The sequence below is a fragment of the Melanotaenia boesemani genome, chromosome 16 (assembly GCF_017639745.1).
Source record: "Melanotaenia boesemani isolate fMelBoe1 chromosome 16, fMelBoe1.pri, whole genome shotgun sequence".
NCBI classification, from domain to species: domain Eukaryota; kingdom Metazoa; phylum Chordata; class Actinopteri; order Atheriniformes; family Melanotaeniidae; genus Melanotaenia; species Melanotaenia boesemani.
The window spans coordinates 476,526-501,543 of record NC_055697.1 but is presented as its reverse complement, the minus strand read 5'-3'; the positions used below and the strand labels follow the sequence as shown (position 1 = coordinate 501,543).

The 25,018-nt window shown below is 41.0% G+C and overlaps 1 protein-coding gene across 4 annotated transcripts in view; it reads right to left on the bottom strand.

Annotated features, from left to right (window-relative positions):
- Positions 1-17,247: 17,247 nt before the first annotated feature.
- The window catches only part of nt5c2a (5'-nucleotidase, cytosolic IIa), a 33,693-nt gene continuing 25,922 nt past the window's right edge, over positions 17,248-25,018 (bottom strand). For all 4 annotated transcript variants that reach the window (XM_042009665.1, XM_042009663.1, XM_042009662.1 and 1 more), the window contains 3 exons: positions 20,456-20,516; positions 18,137-18,313; positions 17,248-17,756 (listed from right to left, as the gene is read on the bottom strand). In XM_042009665.1, the coding sequence (XP_041865599.1) occupies positions 17,532-17,756; positions 18,137-18,313; positions 20,456-20,516 (463 nt within the window). In that variant the 3' untranslated portion in view covers positions 17,248-17,531. The remainder of the gene's footprint in view (positions 17,757-18,136; positions 18,314-20,455; positions 20,517-25,018) is intronic.

The following is a 25,018-nucleotide window of genomic DNA, read 5'->3' as shown; positions in this document are numbered from 1 at the left end:
ACAGTCCAGACTACTGAACAGTCCAGACTACAGAATAATCCAGACTACAGAATAATCCAGACTACAGAACAGTCCAGACTACAGAATAATCCAGACTACAGAATAATCCAGACTACAGAATAACCCAGACTACAGAACAGTCCAGACTACAAAACAGTCCAGACTACAGAATAACCCAGACTACAGAACAGTCCAGACTACAGAACAGTCAAGACTACAAAACAGTCCAGACTACAGAATAACCCAGACTACAGAACAGTCCAGACTACAGAACAGTCCAGACCACAAAACAGTCCAGACTATAGAACAGTCCAGACTACAAAACAGTCCAGACTACAGAACAGTCCAGACTACAGAACAGTCCAGACTACAGAACAGTCCAGACTACAAAACAGTCCAGACTACAGAACAGTCCAGACTACAAAACAGTCCAGACTACAAAACAGTCCAGACTACAGAATAATCCAGACTACAGAACAGTCCAGACTACAGAATAATCCAGACTACAGAACAGTCCAGACTACTGAATAATCCACATTACAGAACAGTCCAGACTACAGAATATTCCAGACTACAGAACAGTCCAGACTACAGAACAGTCCAGACTACAGAACAGTCCAGACTACAGAATATCTCAGACTACAGAACAGTCCAGACTACAGAATAACCCAGACTACAGAATAACCCTGACTACATAACAGTCCAGACTACAGAATAATCCAGACTACAGAACAGTCCAGACTACAGAATAACACAGACTACAGAACAGTCCAGACTACAGAATAACACAGACTACAGAACAGTCCAGACTACAGAATAACCCAGACTACAGAATAACCCTGACTACATAACAGTCCAGACTACAGAATAATCCAGACTACAGAACAGTCCAGACTACAGAATAACACAGACTACAGAACAGTCCAGACTACAGAATAACACAGACTACAGAACAGTCCAGACTACAAAGCAATCCAGACTACAGAACAGTCCAGACTACAAAACAGTCCAGACCACCGAACAGTCCAGACTACTGAACAGTCCAGACTACAGAACAGTCCAGACTACAGAATAACCCAGACTACAGAATAATCCAGACTACAAAACAGTCCAGACTACAAAACAGTCCAGACTACAGAACAGTCCAGACTACAGAATAACCCAGACTACAGAACAGTCCAGACTACAGAATAATCCAGACTACAAAACAGTCCAGACTACAAAACAGTCCAGACTACAGAACAGTCCAGACTACAGAATAACCCAGACTACAGAACAGTCCAGACTACAGAACAGTCCAAACTACAGAATAGTCCAGACTACAGAATAATCCAGACTACAGAACAGTCCAGACTACAAAACAGTCCAGACTACAGAACAGTCCAGAGTACAGAATAATCCAGACTACAGAACAGTCCAGACTACAGAACAGTCCAGACTACAGAATAGTCCAGACTACAGAATATTCCAGACTACAGAAGAGTCCAGACTACAGAAGAGTCCAGACTGCAGAATAACCCAGACTACAGAATAATCCAGACTACAGAATAATACAGACTACAGAACAGTCCAGACTACAGAATAATCCAGACTACAGAACAGTCCAGACTACAGAATAACACAGACTACAGAACAGTCCAGACTACAGAATAACACAGACTACAGAACAGTCCAGACTACAGAATAACACAGACTACAGAACAGTCCAGACTACAGAATATTCCAGACTACAGAAGAGTCCAGACTACAGAATAATCCAGACTACAGAAGAGTCCAGACTGCAGAATAACCCAGACTACAGAAGAGTCCAGACTACAGAATAATCCAGACTACAGAATAACCCAGACTACAGAACAGTCCAGACTACAGAATAACCCAGACTACAGAATAACCCAGACTACAGAACCATCCAGACTACAAAACAGTCCAGACTACAGAACAGTCCAGACTACAGAACAGTCCAGGCTACAGAATAATCCAGACTACAAAACAGTCTAGACTACGGAACAGTCCAGACTACAAAACAGTCCAGACTACAAAACAGTCCAGAGTACAGAATAACCCAGACTACAGAACAGTCCAGACTACAGAATAACCCAGACTACAAAACAGTCCAGACTACAGAATAACCCAGACTACAAAACAGTCCAGACTACAGAACAGTCCAGACTACAGAACAGTCCAGACTACAGAATAACCCAGACTACAGAACAGTCCAGACTACAAAACAGTCCAGACTACAGAACAGTCCAGACTACAGAACAGTCCAGACTACAAAACAGTCCAGACTACAAAACAGTCCAGACTACAGAACAGTCCAGACTACAGAACAGTCCAGACTACAGAACAGTCCAGACTACAGAATAACCCAGACTACAGAAAAGTCCAGACTACAAAACAGTCCAGACTACAGAACAGTCCAGACTACTGAACAGTCCAGACTACAGAACAGTCCAGACTACAAAACAGTCCAGACTACAAAACAGTCCAGACTACAGAACAGTCCAGACTACTGAACAGTCCAGACTACAGAATAATCCAGACTACAGAATAATCCAGACTACAGAACAGTCCAGACTACAGAATAATCCAGACTACAGAATAATCCAGACTACAGAATAACCCAGACTACAGAACAGTCCAGACTACAAAACAGTCCAGACTACAGAATAACCCAGACTACAGAACAGTCCAGACTACAGAACAGTCAAGACTACAAAACAGTCCAGACTACAGAATAACCCAGACTACAGAACAGTCCAGACTACAGAACAGTCCAGACCACAAAACAGTCCAGACTATAGAACAGTCCAGACTACAAAACAGTCCAGACTACAGAACAGTCCAGACTACAGAACAGTCCAGACTACAAAACAGTCCAGACTACAGAACAGTCCAGACTACAAAACAGTCCAGACTACAAAACAGTCCAGACTACAGAATAATCCAGACTACAGAACAGTCCAGACTACAGAATAATCCAGACTACAGAACAGTCCAGACTACTGAATAATCCACATTACAGAACAGTCCAGACTACAGAATATTCCAGACTACAGAACAGTCCAGACTACAGAACAGTCCAGACTACAGAACAGTCCAGACTACAGAATATCTCAGACTACAGAACAGTCCAGACTACAGAATAACCCAGACTACAGAATAACCCTGACTACATAACAGTCCAGACTACAGAATAATCCAGACTACAGAACAGTCCAGACTACAGAATAACACAGACTACAGAACAGTCCAGACTACAGAATAACACAGACTACAGAACAGTCCAGACTACAGAATAACCCAGACTACAGAATAACCCTGACTACATAACAGTCCAGACTACAGAATAATCCAGACTACAGAACAGTCCAGACTACAGAATAACACAGACTACAGAACAGTCCAGACTACAGAATAACACAGACTACAGAACAGTCCAGACTACAAAGCAATCCAGACTACAGAACAGTCCAGACTACAAAACAGTCCAGACCACCGAACAGTCCAGACTACTGAACAGTCCAGACTACAGAACAGTCCAGACTACAGAATAACCCAGACTACAGAATAATCCAGACTACAAAACAGTCCAGACTACAAAACAGTCCAGACTACAGAACAGTCCAGACTACAGAATAACCCAGACTACAGAACAGTCCAGACTACAGAATAATCCAGACTACAAAACAGTCCAGACTACAAAACAGTCCAGACTACAGAACAGTCCAGACTACAGAATAACCCAGACTACAGAACAGTCCAGACTACAGAACAGTCCAAACTACAGAATAGTCCAGACTACAGAATAATCCAGACTACAGAACAGTCCAGACTACAAAACAGTCCAGACTACAGAACAGTCCAGAGTACAGAATAATCCAGACTACAGAACAGTCCAGACTACAGAACAGTCCAGACTACAGAATAGTCCAGACTACAGAATATTCCAGACTACAGAAGAGTCCAGACTACAGAATAATCCAGACTACAGAAGAGTCCAGACTGCAGAATAACCCAGACTACAGAAGAGTCCAGACTACAGAATAATCCAGACTACAGAATAATACAGACTACAGAACAGTCCAGACTACAGAATAATCCAGACTACAGAACAGTCCAGACTACAGAATAACACAGACTACAGAACAGTCCAGACTACAGAATAACACAGACTACAGAACAGTCCAGACTACAGAATAACACAGACTACAGAACAGTCCAGACTACAGAATATTCCAGACTACAGAAGAGTCCAGACTACAGAATAATCCAGACTACAGAAGAGTCCAGACTGCAGAATAACCCAGACTACAGAAGAGTCCAGACTACAGAATAATCCAGACTACAGAATAATACAGACTACAGAACAGTCCAGACTACAGAATAATCCAGACTACAGAACAGTCCAGACTACAGAATAACACAGACTACAGAACAGTCCAGACTACAGAATAACACAGACTACAGAACAGTCCAGACTACAGAATAACACAGACTACAGAACAGTCCAGACTACAAAACAATCCAGACTACAGAACAGTCCAGACTACAAAACAGTCCAGACTACTGAACAGTCCAGACTACAGAACAGTCCAGACTACAAAACAGTCCAGACTACAAAACAGTCCAGACTACAGAACAGTCCAGACTACTGAACAGTCCAGACTACAGAATAATCCAGACTACAGAACAGTCCAGACTACAGAATAATCCAGACTACAGAACAGTCCAGACTACTGAATAATCCACATTACAGAACAGTCCAGACTACAGAACAGTCCAGACTACAAAACAGTCCAGACTACAGAACAGTCCAGACTACAGAATAACCCAGACTACAGAAAAACCCAGACTACAGAACAGTCCAGACTACAGAATAACCCAGACTACAGAACAGTCCAGACTACAAAACAGTCCAGACTACAGAACAGTCCAGACTACAGAATAACCCAGACTACAGAACAGTCCAGACTACAGAATAACCCAGACTACAGAACAGTCCAGACTACAGAATAATCCAGACTACAGAACAGTCCAGACTACAAAATAATCCAGACTACAGAACAGTCCAGACTACAGAATAACACAGACTACAGAACAGTCCAGACTACAGAATAACCCAGACTACAGAACAGTCGAGACTACAAAACAGTCCAGACTACAAAACAGTCCAGACTACAGAACAGTCCAGACTACAGAACAGTCCAGACTACAGAACAGTCCAGACTACAGAACAGTCCAGGCTACAGAACAGTCCAGACTACAAAACAGTCCAGACTACAAAACAGTCCAGACTACAGAACAGTCCAGACTACAAAACAGTCCAGACTACAGAACAGTCCAGACTACAAAACAGTCCAGACTACAGAACAGTCCAGACTACAGAACAGTCCAGACAACAGAACAGTCCAGACTACAAAACAGTCCAGACTACAAAACAGTCCAGACTACAAAACAGTCCAGACTACAGAACAGTCCAGACTACTGAACAGTCCAGACTACAGAATAATCCAGACTACAGAATAATCCAGACTACAGAACAGTCCAGACTACAGAATAATCCAGACTACAGAATAATCCAGACTACAGAATAACCCAGACTACAGAACAGTCCAGACTACAAAACAGTCCAGACTACAGAATAACCCAGACTACAGAACAGTCCAGACTACAGAACAGTCAAGACTACAAAACAGTCCAGACTACAGAATAACCCAGACTACAGAACAGTCCAGACTACAGAACAGTCCAGACCACAAAACAGTCCAGACTATAGAACAGTCCAGACTACAAAACAGTCCAGACTACAGAACAGTCCAGACTACAGAACAGTCCAGACTACAGAACAGTCCAGACTACAAAACAGTCCAGACTACAAAACAGTCCAGACTACAGAATAATCCAGACTACAGAACAGTCCAGACTACAGAATAATCCAGACTACAGAACAGTCCAGACTACTGAATAATCCACATTACAGAACAGTCCAGACTACAGAATATTCCAGACTACAGAACAGTCCAGACTACAGAACAGTCCAGACTACAGAACAGTCCAGACTACAGAATATCTCAGACTACAGAACAGTCCAGACTACAGAATAACCCAGACTACAGAATAACCCTGACTACATAACAGTCCAGACTACAGAATAATCCAGACTACAGAACAGTCCAGACTACAGAATAACACAGACTACAGAACAGTCCAGACTACAGAATAACACAGACTACAGAACAGTCCAGACTACAGAATAACACAGACTACAGAACAGTCCAGACTACAGAATAACCCAGACTACAGAATAACCCTGACTACATAACAGTCCAGACTACAGAATAATCCAGACTACAGAACAGTCCAGACTACAGAATAACACAGACTACAGAACAGTCCAGACTACAGAATAACACAGACTACAGAACAGTCCAGACTACAAAGCAATCCAGACTACAGAACAGTCCAGACTACAAAACAGTCCAGACCACCGAACAGTCCAGACTACTGAACAGTCCAGACTACAGAACAGTCCAGACTACAGAATAACCCAGACTACAGAATAATCCAGACTACAAAACAGTCCAGACTACAAAACAGTCCAGACTACAGAACAGTCCAGACTACAGAATAACCCAGACTACAGAACAGTCCAGACTACAGAATAATCCAGACTACAAAACAGTCCAGACTACAAAACAGTCCAGACTACAGAACAGTCCAGACTACAGAATAACCCAGACTACAGAACAGTCCAGACTACAGAACAGTCCAAACTACAGAATAGTCCAGACTACAGAATAATCCAGACTACAGAACAGTCCAGACTACAAAACAGTCCAGACTACAGAACAGTCCAGAGTACTGAATAATCCAGACTACAGAACAGTCCAGACTACAGAACAGTCCAGACTACAGAATAGTCCAGACTACAGAATATTCCAGACTACAGAAGAGTCCAGACTACAGAATAATCCAGACTACAGAAGAGTCCAGACTGCAGAATAACCCAGACTACAGAAGAGTCCAGACTACAGAATAATCCAGACTACAGAATAATACAGACTACAGAACAGTCCAGACTACAGAATAATCCAGACTACAGAACAGTCCAGACTACAGAATAACACAGACTACAGAACAGTCCAGACTACAGAATAACACAGACTACAGAACAGTCCAGACTACAGAATAACACAGACTACAGAACAGTCCAGACTACAGAATATTCCAGACTACAGAAGAGTCCAGACTACAGAATAATCCAGACTACAGAAGAGTCCAGACTGCAGAATAACCCAGACTACAGAAGAGTCCAGACTACAGAATAATCCAGACTACAGAATAATACAGACTACAGAACAGTCCAGACTACAGAATAATCCAGACTACAGAACAGTCCAGACTACAGAATAACACAGACTACAGAACAGTCCAGACTACAGAATAACACAGACTACAGAACAGTCCAGACTACAGAATAACACAGACTACAGAACAGTCCAGACTACAAAACAATCCAGACTACAGAACAGTCCAGACTACAAAACAGTCCAGACTACTGAACAGTCCAGACTACAGAACAGTCCAGACTACAAAACAGTCCAGACTACAAAACAGTCCAGACTACAGAACAGTCCAGACTACTGAACAGTCCAGACTACAGAATAATCCAGACTACAGAACAGTCCAGACTACAGAATAATCCAGACTACAGAACAGTCCAGACTACTGAATAATCCACATTACAGAACAGTCCAGACTACAGAACAGTCCAGACTACAAAACAGTCCAGACTACAGAACAGTCCAGACTACAGAATAACCCAGACTACAGAAAAACCCAGACTACAGAACAGTCCAGACTACAGAATAACCCAGACTACAGAACAGTCCAGACTACAAAACAGTCCAGACTACAGAACAGTCCAGACTACAGAATAACCCAGACTACAGAACAGTCCAGACTACAGAATAACCCAGACTACAGAACAGTCCAGACTACAGAATAATCCAGACTACAGAACAGTCCAGACTACAAAATAATCCAGACTACAGAACAGTCCAGACTACAGAATAACACAGACTACAGAACAGTCCAGACTACAGAATAACCCAGACTACAGAACAGTCGAGACTACAAAACAGTCCAGACTACAAAACAGTCCAGACTACAGAACAGTCCAGACTACAGAACAGTCCAGACTACAGAACAGTCCAGGCTACAGAACAGTCCAGACTACAAAACAGTCCAGACTACAAAACAGTCCAGACTACAGAACAGTCCAGACTACAAAACAGTCCAGACTACAGAACAGTCCAGACTACAAAACAGTCCAGACTACAGAACAGTCCAGACTACAGAACAGTCCAGACAACAGAACAGTCCAGACTACAGAATAATCCAGATTACAGAACAGTCCAGACTACAGAATATTCCAGACTACAGAAGAGTCCAGACTACAGGATAATCCAGACTACAGAAGAGTCCAGACTGCAGAATAACCCAGACTACAGAAGAGTCCAGACTACAGAATAATCCAGACTACAGAATAATCCAGACTACATGACAGTCCAGACTACAGAATAATACAGACTACAGAACAGTCCAGACTACAGAATAAGCCAGACTACAGAACAGTCCAGACTACAGAATAACACAGACTACAGAACAGTCCAGACTACAGAATAACACAGACTACAGAACAGTCCAGACTACAGAATAACACAGACTACAGAACAGTCCAGACTACAAAACAATCCAGACTACAGAACAGTCCAGACTACAAAACAGTCCAGACTACTGAACAGTCCAGACTACTGAACAGTCCAGACTACAGAACAGTCCAGACTAGAGAATAACCCAGACTACAGAACAGTCCAGACTACAGAATAACACAGACTACAGAACAGTCCAGACTACGAAACAATCCAGACTACAGAACAGTCCAGACTACAAAACAGTCCAGACTACAAAACAGTCCAGACTACTGAACAGTCCAGACTACAGAACAGTCCAGACTACAAAACAGTCCAGACTACAGAATAATCCAGACTACAGAATAATCCAGACTACAGAACAGTCCAGACTACAGAACAGTCCAGACTACAGAACAGTCCAGACTACAGAAAAACCCAGACTACAGAATAACCCAGACTACAGAACAGTCCAGACTACAAAACAGTCCAGACTACAGAATAATACAGACTACAGAACAGTCCAGACTACAGAATAAGCCAGACTACAGAACAGTCCAGACTACAGAATAACACAGACTACAGAACAGTCCAGACTACAGAATAACACAGACTACAGAACAGTCCAGACTACAGAATAACACAGACTACAGAACAGTCCAGACTACATAATAATCCAGACTACAGAACAGTCCAGACTACAGAATAACCCAGACTACAGAACAGTCCAGACTACAAAACAGTCCAGACTACAGAACAGTCCAGACTACAGAATAACCCAGACTACAGAACAGTCCAGACTACAAAACAGTCCAGACTACAGAATAACCCAGACTACAGAACAGTCCAGACTACAGAACAGTCCAGACTACAGAACAGTCCAGACCACAAAACAGTCCAGACTATAGAACAGTCCAGACTACAGAACAGTCAAGACTACAAAACAGTCCAGACTACAGAATAACCCAGACTACAGAACAGTCCAGACTACAGAACAGTCCAGACTACAAAACAGTCCAGACTACTGAACAGTCCAGACTACAGAACAGTCCAGACTACAAAACAGTCCAGACTACAAAACAGTCCAGACTACAGAATAATCCAGACTACAGAACAGTCCAGACTACAGAATAATCCAGACTACAGAACAGTCCAGACTACTGAATAATCCACATTACAGAACAGTCCAGACTACAGAATATTCCAGACTACAGAACAGTCCAGACTACAGAACAGTCCAGACTACAGAATATCTCAGACTACAGAACAGTCCAGACTACAGAATAACTCAGACTACAGAATAACCCTGACTACATAACAGTCCAGACTACAGAATAATCCAGACTACAGAACAGTCCAGACTACAGAATAACACAGACTACAGAACAGTCCAGACTACAGAATAACACAGACTACAGAACAGTCCAGACTACAGAATAACCCAGACTACAGAATAACCCTGACTACATAACAGTCCAGACTACAGAATAATCCAGACTACAGAACAGTCCAGACTACAGAATAACACAGACTACAGAACAGTCCAGACTACAGAATAACACAGACTACAGAACAGTCCAGACTACAAAACAATCCAGACTACAGAACAGTCCAGACTACAAAACAGTCCAGACTACAGAACAGTCCAGACTACTGAACAGTCCAGACTACAGAACAGTCCAGACTACAAAACAGTCCAGACTACAAAACAGTCCAGACTACAGAACAGTCCAGACTACTGAACAGTCCAGACTACAGAATAATCCAGACTACAGAATAATCCAGACTACAGAACAGTCCAGACTACAGAATAATCCAGACTACAGAATAATCCAGACTACAGAATAACCCAGACTACAGAACAGTCCAGACTACAGAATAGTCCAGACTACAGAACAGTCCAGACTACAGAACAGTCCAGACTACAAAACAGTCCAGACTACAGAACAGTCCAGACTACAGAATAATCCAGACTACAGAACAGTCCAGACTACAGAACAGTCCAGACTACAGAATAATCCAGATTACAGAACAGTCCAGACTACAGAATATTCCAGACTACAGGAGAGTCCAGACTACAGAATAATCCAGGCTACAGAAGAGTCCAGACTGCAGAATAACCCAGACTACAGAAGAGTCCAGACAACAGAATAATCCAGACTACATAACAGTCCAGACTACAGAATAATCGAGACTACATGACAGTCCAGACTACAGAATAACACAGACTACAGAACAGTCCAGACTACAGAATAACACAGACTACAGAACAGTCCAGACTACAAAACAATCCAGACTACAGAACAGTCCAGACTACAAAACAGTCCAGACTACTGAACAGTCCAGACTACAGAACAGTCCAGACTACAAAACAGTCCAGACTACTGAACAGTCCAGACTACAGAACAGTCCAGACTACAGAATAACCCAGACTACAGAACAGTCCAGACTACAGAATAATCCAGACTACAAAACAGTCCAGACTACAAAACAGTCCAGACTACAGAACAGTCCAGACTACTGAACAGTCCAGACTACAAAACAGTCCAGACTACAGAACAGTCCAGACTACAAAACAGTCCAGACTACCGAACAGTCCAGACTACTGAACAGTCCAGACTACAGAATAACCCAGACTACAGAACAGTCCAGACTACAGAACAGTCCAGGCTACAGAATAATCCAGACTACAGAACAGTCCAGACTACAAAACAGTCCAGACTACAGAACAGTCCAGACTACAGAACAGTCCAGACTACAAAACAGTCCAGACTACAAAACAGTTCAGACTACAGAACAGTCCAAACTACAGAACAACCCAGACTACAGAACAGTCCAGACTACAGAACAGTCCAGACTACAGAATAATCCAGATTACAGAACAGTCCAGACTACAGAATATTCCAGACTACAGAAGAGTCCAGACTACAGAATAATCCAGACTACAGAAGAGTCCAGACTGCAGAATAACCCAGACTACAGACGAGTCCAGACTACAGAATAATACAGACTACAGAATAATCCAGACTACATGACAGTCCAGACTATAGAATAATACAGACTACAGAACAGTCCAGACTACAGAATAATCCAGACTACAGAACAGTCCAGACTACAGAATAACACAGACTACAGAACAGTCCAGACTACAGAATAATCCAGACTACATGACAGTCCAGACTACAGAATAATACAGACTACAGAACAGTCCAGACTACAGAATAATCCAGACTACAGAACAGTCCAGACTACAGAATAACACAGACTACAGAACAGTCCAGACTACAGAATAACACAGACTACAGAACAGTCCAGACTACAAAACAATCCAGACTACAGAACAGTCCAGACTACAAAAGAGTCCAGACTTCCGAACAGTCCAGACTACAGAACAGTCCAGACTACAGAACAGTCCAGACTACAGAATAACCCAGACTACAGAACAGTCCAGACTACAGAACAGTCCAGACTACAGAATAATCCAGACTACAAAACAGTCCAGACTACAAAACAGTCCAGACTACAGAACAGTCCAGACTACTGAACAGTCCAGACTACAGAATAACCCAGACTACAGAACAGTCCAGACTACAAAACAGTCCAGGCTACAGAATAATCCAGACTACAGAACAGTCCAGACTACAAAACAGTCCAGACTACAAAACAGTCCAGACTACAAAACAGTCCAGACTACAAAACAGTCCAGACTACAGAACAGTCCAGACTACAAAACAGTCCAGACTACAGAACAGTCCAGACTACAGAACAGTCCAAACTACAGAATAACCCAGACTACAGAACAGTCCAGACTACAGAACAGTCCAGACTACAGAACAGTCCAGACTACTGAACAGTCCAGACTACAAAACAGTCCAGACTACAGAACAGTCCAGACTACAGAACAGTCCAAACTACAGAATAACCCAGACTACAGAACAGTCCAGACTACAGAATAATCCAGATTACAGAACAGTCCAGACTACAGAATATTCCAGACTACAGAAGAGTCCAGACTACAGAATAATCCAGACTACAGAAGAGTCCAGACTGCAGAATAACCCAGACTACAGAAGAGTCCAGACTACAGAATAATCCAGACTACAGAATAATCCAGACTACATGACAGTTCAGACTACAGAATAATACAGACTACAGAACAGTCCAGACTACAGAATAATCCAGACTACAGAACAGTCCAGACTACAGAATAACACAGACTACAGAACAGTCCAGACTACAGAATAACACAGACTACAGAACAGTCCAGACTACAAAACAATCCAGACTACAGAACAGTCCAGACTACAAAACAGTCCAGACTTCCGAACAGTCCAGACTACTGAACAGTCCAGACTACAGAACAGTCCAGACTACTGAACAGTCCAGACTACAGAACAGTCCAGACTACAGAATAACCCAGACTACAGAACAGTCCAGACTACAGAATAATCCAGACTACAAAACAGTCCAGACTACAAAACAGTCCAGACTACAGAACAGTCCAGACTACTGAACAGTCCAGACTACAAAACAGTCCAGACTACAGAAGAGTCCAGACTACTGAACAGTCCAGACTATAGAACAGTCCAGCCTACAGAATAACCCAGACTACAGAACAGTCCAGACTACAGAACAGTCCAAACTACAGAATAACCCAGACTACAGAACAGTCCAGACTACAGAATAATCCAGACTACAGAACAGTCCAGACTACAGAACAGTCCAGACTACAGAACAGTCCAGACTACAGAATAACCCAGACTACAGAATAACCCAGACTACAGAACAGTCCAGACTACAGAACAGTCCAGACTACAGAACAGTCCAGACTACAGAATAACCCAGACTACAGAATAGTCCAGACTACAGAATAATAGGTCTGGTACAAGACATCACTGGCCCCAACTTACTGAGGTGAATAATGCAAACAGATGCCATGACGCACATGGAAGACCAAATACATCTGCATGCTGTGCTGCTGGGCCCGGACGCTTTGCCAGCTTTCATTCAACCTAGGTGTTATGAACATAGACGTGTTCGGATATGAAGGGAGGTTAGTCACTTAGTGTATTCTTCCAACTTATCTCCAACATAAGGGCTTAGTAATACTGTCCTGCATCCTTATAGAGCTGTGGAGACTCAATGTTTCTCCTGTTGGAGATGAGTGTCATTGGTTCTTATTCAGGCTCAAACATCACGTCTGTACAGTGAAAGAAAAACTGTATATTTACAATAAAACACAAGTTTCCAGCGAGTTTACAGTGTTTGAAGTTGAGTGCTCCAGCGCATGGAACCTGCTGGACATGTCTGGAACTTTAGAAAAAAAAAAGAAAAATCTTGACCAAGGCTTTCATAATTCACACATCAGAGGGTTAACATCCTTTCATTTAGATTTAAATAGTGAAAATAGTTTTTTATTGCTGGTGAGAAGTGAAGCCTGTTATTTAGGTACTACTGTACATCTCTACTACAACTCCAGTACTTGGATTCTGTGAACTGCTGAAGGAAACATTTTTCCAACATACTGATGTTTGGTGATGTTTTATTTTTAAATTTCTTTTTGCTGCTTAGTGAGGATAACATGATGAATGAAATGAAATCAAACTTTAATCCCAGAGGGAAAATGCAAGCTTGTAGTAGTTTTTTTAAAAATTATTTTTAAACAAAACAGTATCAATTTACAGGATAGTGACTTGTTCCGAAGGATGATGGCTGCTGGCAGGTTGGGCCTGAAGAAGCCTGAACACACTGTATTGTTTCCTTTCTGTGTTGTGTAGAGCAGTGATTCCAACCCTGATCCTCAAGGCTCACTATCCTGCAGGTATTATATGTTTCCCTGCTGAACCACCTGATTCATATTAAATGGACCGCTAACAAGCTCTGCACAATTCTGCTATGTGAGTCAGGTGTGTGGAAGCAGGGAAGCATTGAGAGTCTGCTGGACAGAGGACCAGAGTTGGGGATATCTGGTGGGGAGGATGTGAAGAATTGTCCATGTTCAGCAGCTTGTGCAGCATTCTTTTCTGGACAATCCGTTCTTGATCAGTTTAAGTTGCATGAAGTCTCTGGTTCTGGTTCTTCTGTCTCAGCAGATGCTGCAAAGCAAACTGAACTTTCCACCACAGACTCATAGAAGATAAGAAACATCTTGGTCAGACATTGAAGGATCTCAGCTTCCTCCAGTAGTAGTCTGCTCTGTCTTTTCTTCTAGATGCCTCTGTGTTGCATTTCCACTCTAATCTGTCCAGCTGAACTCTGAGGTACTTGTATTCCTCCACCACCTCCACCTCTTCTCCCAGCATGTAAACAGTGTTTTCTTACTTTTGTTCCTCCTGAAGTCAACAATCATCTCTTTGTTTGTGTTCAAGATGATGTGATTGTTTCTGCTCCATCACACAAACAGACTGATAACCTCTCTATGTCACGACAAACATAACCTGGTTTTACCCTGTAGGAGGCGCTCTGAGCCATTTTTACCCACAAAATCCTGGTTTTAAAATAAATTAAAAAAATACTAATTTTATCAACAGTATGTAATTTTTAATCCCAGTTAAGTAATACGTTACCGCTCAAACAAAAAACATATTTGGGTGGACTACCCCTTTGAGGGTCTTGCCTAAGGACCCACCTGGAAAGTGTTAACGTTCATCCCTGTGGAAATCAAACTGGTATCCAGCCACGTTTACAGTACAGATGATGCTTCTATATTAGGGAACTTGTTTGTGAAATGAGGAGATTTTTCTGCAGAAAATTACAAATGATTACACCAAAGTTAATCGCTTCATTCTGGACTGAAATATGACAAATATTTTGATAATTACAATTTTTAGGTAGGTAATAACTGACATTACTTTAAATTGAGAGTAAAGTCAGAAGCTTTAGAACCTGTATGGCAGTTGGCACCTGACTGGCATCAGCCCGATGACGTCGTCTCTTCCTGTGTTTATACCTTTCATGGCACTATTACAAACATGAGAGGCTAGAATTTGTGTGCAGAGTAAAAACAGATAAGGGCTGATTGGGCATCCTTACTGGATATCGAGTTTAAGATTAAATCTGGATGTTGTGCCAGTTTTCATTCTTAAAGAACTATTGGTGTTTGAATTCAGGGCCTTGACAGAATATATGACCAAAGCCAAGTTTTTTAAGTGAGAGAAATATGAATTCATGCGCAGCTGAGTCAAAGGTTTTGTAGAAGTCTAGGAAAAGGATAAAAGAATCATCCAGTATTATGAGAAATCCAAAATATCTAGAACAAGTCTGTTATTATTGGAGGATTGTGTGTTCATCATGAAGCCAGATGGAGTCTCGTCTATAACATCTAAAACATCTTTACTTCTTCTGGCTAGCATCAAAGCCATAATTTTATAGTAATTATTTAACAGACATGTTGGTTTCCAGTTGTCAAAAAGTACATCTTTATTAGGTTGTGGAATTAAAGTAATAAGGCCTTGTGTGAGACTCGCTGGCAGAACACCGCTTTCAATACCTTCAGTGTTTACCTGTAACAAGAAAGGGATTTATCGAATTCTGTTACCAAACCATCAGAGTCCGGAGATTTACCGTCTTTAAGAGGAGCGATGGATTTAATAACCTCTTCAGTAAGTGGGCTGTCACAATAATGTTTATCATAATGTTTGATTGTTTTTGTTGACAGAGTTCAGTATCTGCAGCGTAATTTAACGATATAGTTTTGTGTAAAGTGAGAGATGGTCTTGGCCTCGTCATTAATGTTCAGCTGATGAATGTTTGTTTTAGATCTATGCTTTTCTAACTGTTGTCCCTCCTCTAGCCATCTTTTCCTTTACGTAACAAAAGCTCATCCAACTTTTTGATGGTATAATTCATCAAGTTTAAATTGAAGGTTCCTAAGTTGTAATTTCTCCAGTACAGGTGATAGATAGAAATACTTTATTAATCCCTTCAGAGAGCCCTCAGGGAAATTTGGGGTGGTGGTGTCCGTGTCACATGCTCGAGTTTAACATCGGTGACGTCATCAGACACCGACCGTGCAAACACGTAACCGCTGCAGATAAGGTGACACTGAAGCATTGTGATTATGAGTTTCTCTCAAAGTGAAGTTGTGGTGTTACTTCACTGAACTGGATATTCAAGCCAGAGCGGCTGTTTAACCAATGAGAGAGCTGGTTAGTGGAGGTTCAGCTGTGATTGGTTTAACTTGGTTTTCACTGCTGCAGTGTCATGCCAAAGCTAAATGGAGAAGGTAAACCATTAAGGAAATCCAATGGAAAAAGGGTTTAAAAATGCAGGGAAAAAGAAAATGGAATCAAATGGATCAAAGTATTTCTAACCAAATTTATAATATTGTGTTATTTCCCCTTTTAAAAGGAGTATTTGAAAATAAATTTGATTTAATTTTCAATGAATTAATTGTTGAATTGGAAATTATATTTAGTAATCTATATTGTTATTTCACATTTAATTACTTTTGATCAAAATGCTGTATTACTATGGTCCTCCATAATCACCAGACCTCCTCTTTCTGATTTAAAGAGATTCTGTAACTCTGCAAGAACTTTCAAAACTCAACTCAGTACTTTTCTTTTATCTTTCTGACAAATAAAACAAAAGATGAAACAGAAAATAGTAATGAACGGATGCATAATCAGCTTAAAAACACATCATTAACCGTTAAAAGAATCAGGACATGAATGCATTTCCTCCATTTTCTCTTCTCCTTCCTAAACTCAACCATGAACATATAAAACCGAGGGAGAGCAGGTGAGACCTGGTTTCTGATAATCAGCTCTGGTGTCTAAAATTCAAAGAAAAGATTAAACATTTGGATGTGATGAAGGCTCCTCCTTTATGCCACTATTCCTCCTCTTCATCATCATCTTCATCGTGGCAGTGGGTGATCTCCTGAGGAACCTGAGGGAAGAGGTGTGGCGGCTGGATCTCACTGATGGACCGGGTCAACTGGTGCCGTTTGCACTCATTCTCTTTGAAGTCGACATCATGGCGGTTCCGTGTGGCGAGCGGCGACTCCGTGTCGATGATGTTGATGTGCGAATGTTCCACCGTTGACTCATGAGGCATCTAGAGGAAGCAGTTTCAGAAGATTCATCATGTCTTTCAATCATCAAGGGTTAAAATCCTCCCTGGACAACCTGCCTGGAGGTCCTCAGACCACCGAAGCTGTTGGACAGAACATCTGCTTGTTTTTAAACCTCCCTACTTGCCCTGAATTGTTCTTTTTTTTCTTTGGAAGATGGAAGGTACCTAAATGGATTTATGATGACAGAAAAATATCAATCAAATTGGTAAAAATATATTTATTGGTTCAAACGTTTGGCAAAGAACTAAAAGTAACAAGCACATTTAAAAGCCTCATCAGACATCTGATTTAACGATTAATAATGAAGGATTGTGTCAGTTTGTCTGTGTTTGCTAACAGAAAGAAAATGATGGTATCTCACCAGTACATGAGCAGCTCTGAACAGGTAGCTGAAGGGGTAGTAGAGAAGGTTGATGAAAGAGGCAGCATACAGGTCAGCATAGCGCATCACCTGCGAGGCAAACAGAGTCTGTCGGGATCCACTCCGAAACAGACTTCCCATCATCCCGTAACACATGTCCATGTCATGAGTTACTTTCTGGAGAGGACACAAAAAATACAAACATGAATATGATTAAATGTGTTAATACATTAAGCCGTAATACATTAATCAGATGGTGATCGTCCTGTATCTGGACTTTTCTCCCCCCCACCAGAACTATGGACATGGACATAAAACAGGTCTTATTTACCACCGTAGCCCAGCACGAAACGGGCCTGAAGGTGATGAACGCCAGTCCCCATAATAGTTGTGATCTTTAAAAACCAACGTGACAGGAAAATGTGCGCACCTGTAGGTAAACTCTGACCCGTGCGTTCGGACTTTCTGGAGACGATGCAGGCGGTGAACCCCAGCCAGACTGCATCCTGCTCCTCACTTCACACCAAACATCAGTCACTGATCCACGTCATCATTTCCAACCAGCCATGTTATCTGTACTGCAGCTTGTAGGGAGCCACAACCGTTCCAGAAACATCTTTCAATATGAAAATATACAAACAAGTCAGGTCCCTGGCCTCCCCCCGCCCAGCATGAGGACCACGTCCTACTGCACCCTCCCCGACAGGAAGGCTTTACCCGGGAGGAGGATCTGTGAAGATGCAGCGTTTGAGATGAGAGCAATGCAAAGGTTCATTTTTAAAGATCTTTTAATGTATGACACACTGTATCACAGCTCTGATTTCTTTCAGCTGTGACATTAATGGCACTGATGACGTCTCTTTGTGTTTGGAGTAAAGCTTCGATCAGAACCTGGATACTAGTGGATCTGTAGTCTCTGCCAGGTCAGGGTCTCCCTCCTTCATGTTCAGTGTGTGAGCTCGGGTTGGATCTTCCTCCTCTGGTTGCAGACACACTCAGACGGTGGGAGGATGCTCTTTTTTCCCTCCATCTTGAGGTCTGACCACGTCCTTTTTATTAGCTCTGCCCACGCAGAGGTCATGTAGGTGTTCAGTCTGTCCGTCTCTCAGCAACATAACTCATTTTACTTCAATTTTCAGAAACTGTCCGAAATGGAAAACGGGACAAGTGATTATATTTTGGGGGAGATTCGGATCACCGTCTGGATCCAGGAATGTTTTAAAGGATTCTTTACTACGGGGAGACAGGGATCCTTTTGCCTTTACAGCTAACTGAAAAACCATCAATCAAAGGAAGGAAAGACAATGTCTCTGAGTTTATTTCTGTCTCCACTGCTGTGGCCAAAAGGCAAAGCTCTTGATTTACCGGTCGATCTATGTTCCTACCCTCACCTATGGTCACGAGATGTGGGTAGTGATCAAAAGAACAAGATCGCGAATACAAGCGGCCGAAATGAGTTTCCTCCGCAGGGTGGCCGGGCTCTCCCTTAGAGATAGGGTGAGAAGCTCGGTGATCCGGGAGGGGCTCAGAGTAGAGTCGCTGCTCCTCCACATCGAGAGGAGCCAGATGAGGTGGCTCAGGCATCTGGTCAGGATGCCTCCTGGACGCCTCCCTGGAAAGAGGCCCAGGGGAAGACCCAGGACACGCTGGACGGACTACATCTCTCGGCTGGCCTGGGAACGCCTTGGCATCCCTCCGGATGAGCTGGTGAATGTGGCCGGGGAGAGGGATGTCTGGGTTTCCCTGCTTAGGCAGCTGCCCCCGCAACCCGACTCCGGATAAGCGGCAGAAAATGGATGGATGGATGATGGATGGATGAGGTGCGCACATTTTCAAGTAGTGTGTGATTTGTAATGAGGAAATTGCTTGAGGTCCAGTTCTCAGCTGATTTGATCCATGTCAAGGACAAAGCTAAAATCTGGAGATGACAGAATCTTTTCTGTAGCAGGTCCCAGACTCTGTCCAGCCTGCCCTAAATATCAGCTTGGGTCAAACACTGGATCATTTTAAATCTGATCTGAAGTCACACTTATTGACTGGCTTTTAGCATGAGTTTATTATAATTAGTTTTTTTTTTTTTTTACAATGTTGTGTATTTTATTTATTTTAGTTTGTAAAGCACTTTGTGCAGAACAAGTTGTTGGAAACAAGATGTTTATTATTTTGACCTCAAATGATGTTTTTATTGTCATAACGTTTTATTTTGTTTCTTTCCTCATGTATCTCATGTTGCTGTTTTTAAAGTACTTTAGAAATTAAGTTTAAGGAATGGACGATTCAACACTAACAGCTGTGTAAGTGGAAAAGGAAGACAGGAACCTTAATGCGTCTCTGCAGTGAGCTGATGTCAGGTCTCTCGTTGCTGCTGCTGTCCAGATGCCTGAAGATCAAACAAACCATCAACCGTGAGCTCAGCTACCAAACATGCAGTTTCTATATCAGCTGCTCAGTTTCAGCATGTTGCTAATTTTTCACACAGCCCAGCTCACTTTTATACGTTGAACTTCGTTCTATGACCCCTGGTGAAGAAAAAATGGAGTCACCAGTCTTGGAGAATGTTCATTCAGCTGTTTATTTTGTAGAAAAAAAGCAGATTATTGACATGCTGCAAAACTGAAGTACAGTGGTCCCTTGTTTATTGCGAAGGTTACGTTCTGAAAACAGCCCACGATAAATGAAATCCGCGAAATGACGACCTTTTTAATTTTTTACAATTTAAGTCCACGTTAAGGCCGAATTATCCTTCCTTGGAGTGTTTATAGACCTTTCCCAAACATTTTCAACATTCTCACACTTTATACACTCTCAAAAACCTACACTACCTAATTAACAACGTGAATTTCTTAATAATTATTCACCCCGTAAAATATATTACAGCTTTCCTGCTGGCGCTGCGTCCCCACCCTCGCCTGTAACGTCATTTTTCACACAAGGCCCGGGACACGAAGTAAACTGACTCTGGACAGAGTCCTTTGGCCAATCAAGAAACAAAGCACAGTGGGCTGATTCCTGCAGCAAAATTTGGACATAAAATGGTTGAAATGGGATTTACATGAACTTAAATATGCAGTGCTGCATACAAAAAAATCCACCAAACAGCGAGACTGCAGAAGATGAACTGCGATATGGCGAGGGACCTCTGTCATTTAAAACGGCAACTTTCTGAAACAATTTAAAAATATATTTTTTGGTAGTCAGTAAAAATAGTTTTTTTAGATCAAGCAGAAGGAAAAAAATAATCAGGATATATATATATTATATTATAATCATAAGGAAAACAGTCTGAAACAAAAACAACAACAACAAAAGACAAGAACATAGCAGAGGCACTGTGTTGCACAACATGTGGCTTCATGACAGCTGGCAGTCCGAGGCATGGACGACAAACAGAACTCATCAGTCCGACTCCAGCTTTCTCCGACTGCTGTTACCAGATCAGCTTTGCAGGTCGGAGTCATTTCTTCCAATTCCAGCTGAGATTTTCAAATTGGATTGAGATCTGGACTAATTACAGGTCATGCCACTGACCTTATGTGTCTTTGTTCAAGGAAAGTTTTTACAGTTTTTGCTCTTAGGTAAGATGCATTTTTTTTTATTTAATATATTTAATAGGGACAGATACAATAAACATAGATTATTGTTTTAAAATAATCTGATGCATGTATCACAGTGTTTATAGCCATGGCTAATTCGCAACACCTGTCCCTAGAAGGGCTTTTAACAGTGAGATTAAATGAACAGTGGAAATTAACAGTAAATACAATAAAATGTCCTGAGACCAGTTAGCACTAGTAAAAGTCCATGAGGTATATACATACACACATACTCAAGCTCACACATATGTACACCTCACTTACACACACATACACACTTCAAATGACATGGTTACACTGCTGTTGCTCCATAAGCCAGGATTTTTTTGTTAGTTTTTTGAAGGTGGACAGTTTAGTTATTGTCTTTATATTAGCAGAGAGAGACTTCCACAGATCGGCTCCTTTCACAGAAAAACATTCTGGGCAAAAGATCTTTTACAAAATGGAACTTTATCATCTCCACATGTAGCTGCTCTTGTTGCTCTGGAGGTTTCCAGTCTGTTCACAAATTTACAAAGTGGCTGAGGTGCAAGTCCAGTCAAACATTTAAAGAACAACTTTAAATGGCTAAAATAAACAAAATCAATAAAGTTTAAGATTTTGTGTTTACTTTTTTAAATATTGCTGTGATGGAACTGAATGGACTTTTTAACTAAAATTTTTAAGGCCCTATTATAAAGCCTCTCAATAGGCTTTAAGGCGGTTTGACGGGTCTGAGACCAAACAGTGGTGCAGTACGACAGATGAGACAGGATCATTGTGTTCAGAAAGACATGAGCACATTCAAATGTCAGACAGCTCCTAATCATTCAGAAACAGTTTATACTGGCCTTCATTTTATTTCAGATGCTTTTGATGTGATATTTAAAGTTTAGCTGAGAATCTACTCTTGCTCTACTAAACTTTGATATTTAGGTTATTTGATGTTCGAATTCTTTTTATGGAAAAACAAATAGATTTAGTTTTCTTTATATGTAATGTTAAATATGAGTTGTTTAGCCATGTTGACTCTTTCTCAAGACTTTTAGTCAATGTACTGCCGATAGCAGCAGTTTTTCCAGACACATAAACCAGTGTCATCGGCGTACATTTGGAGGCCAACTTCAGGCACATCTGGCAGTTCGTTCACATACAGGCTGAAAAGAATAGGCCCCAGTATGGTTCCCTGAGGGATTCCTGTATTAATTTTACATGGGGCAGATTTTACATAATCAATGACTACACATTGTTCTCGACTATGTAAATATGATTCGAACCATGAGAGTGCCTGTGTGACATATTGAAGGATGACAGTTTTGAGATAAGACGTCTGTGGTTTACGGTATCGAATGCCCTCTTCAAGTCCAGGAAAACTGCACCCACCATGTTTCCTTTATCAAGTGGCTGCACAATATTTTCTAGTAACGTGCAAACAGCTGATTCAGTCGAATGATTCTGTCTAAAACCATACTGTTGTGGGTGTACATAGCGATGTATTTCTAAGTATTGAGTTAGCTGTTCTGAAACTATTTTTTCCAATATTTTTGACATCACTGGAACTAGACTTATTGGTCGATAGTTACTACTTGAAGATGGGTTTAACTAGTGATTTTTTCCAAGTATCTGAAAATTTCCCAGTTTTTATACAAACATTTATAATATGGGTCAAAGGCAAGATAATAATTTGGGCATATTTTTTGAGAAAAACTGCATCTATGTTATACATATCCTTAGACAGAGTGGTATTCAGGTCTGATATAGCTTTCAATACCATTGACTGATCCACTTCTCTGATATTAAAATACGTCTCATCTACTGCTGGTATTATACCTAAATTGTCACTATTGGGTTTGTCATCAGAAAATTTAGAAGCAAGATCCTGTACAGATTTAATGAAAAATTTATTAAATGCATTAGAAACTTGGATCGGGTCTGATATGTTTTTTTCTTCTAATTTTAGTTCATATGAATTGTTTCTATTGGTATTAGGTTTAGTCAGACTGTTAATTTCTTTCCATATTGCTCTACAGTTTCCCTTAGCTTCAGTTAAAATTTTCATGTAGTAGTTTGCTTTTGAACTCCATAATTCTTTTACTACTTGATTTCGTGAGCCTTTAAATAATAATAAATCTGTGTCATATCTGGTCTTGGGATAGGTTTTTAGAGCAAAGTCTCGTTTTTTAATTAGCTGTTGCACTGCATCACTTACCCATGGAAGCTGTACTTTTCTTTGTGGCCTTTTACATGGTTTTAAGAACTTCTCTAAAATATTACTCATAGTTGAGGAAATATATCACAACAGTCATTCACTTGACTATGTTTCAGAACTTCATCCCAATTGTTATTGTTGCAATTTAGTAGTGTCCTTGCGTGGAATTATTAACTTTAGTACCTTCTGATTATTTTTATATTCAGTTAGATGCTTTTTTGTGAGTTTTCTGGAAATTAATATCATGTTATGATCTGATAAACCACACACCAGATTGTATGTTTTTAAGACTCTTTCAGGTTTATTTGAGAACACTAAATCTATTGCGGTCTGTGATGTTTTTGTTAGGCGAGTTGGTCCATTTATAAACTGATGAAAATCATATTTCGATGTTAATCCTTTAAGTTGTTTCCTACCAGATTTATCCAACCAATTAACATTTAAGTCCCCATAAATAAGCACTTTTGAGTATTTTTCCAAAATTTTGATAAAATGTTTTTAAGCAGCTAGATAGTGGGTTATACACTACTAGGATGTTAAACATCATCAGTGGGGATAAAGCAACATTTACACATACACTTTCAGTTGATAGTTTCATCTAATTGGACTTCCTTAGTGTTAAAAGAGTCTTTGATATAAAACAGAACCCTCCTCCTCTTCCAGTAACCCTGTCCTTTCTATAGCACTTATACCCAGGAACATCTATCAGTGAGGTAGGAATTCTATTGTGCAGCCGCGTTTCACTTATACACACAAAATCAATATTGGAACCAAGTAAAAGAATTCTGATTTCATCACATTTTGGAACCAGGCTTCTAATATTTAGATGACCACCCAAAAACACCTTTAGGCTTTACTGTAGGGTCCCAAACAATTTTCACGTGATTTACTGTCTGGAAAAATAAATGTTGTCTCTGCTTTAATATTGCTTGTGACTGCAAAGCTTTTTTATTGTCTGTAATGTCCCTGTTTGTTCGCTTATTCTTGGCTATATGCGTTATAGTGACTTTGTTTTTAGTGGAGCCAGTCTTACTGTAAAGAGTGTGGTCTCTGGATCCCTGTGCGTTAAGTAGTTTTAAATCCAGTTCGTCGTTCTTCGCT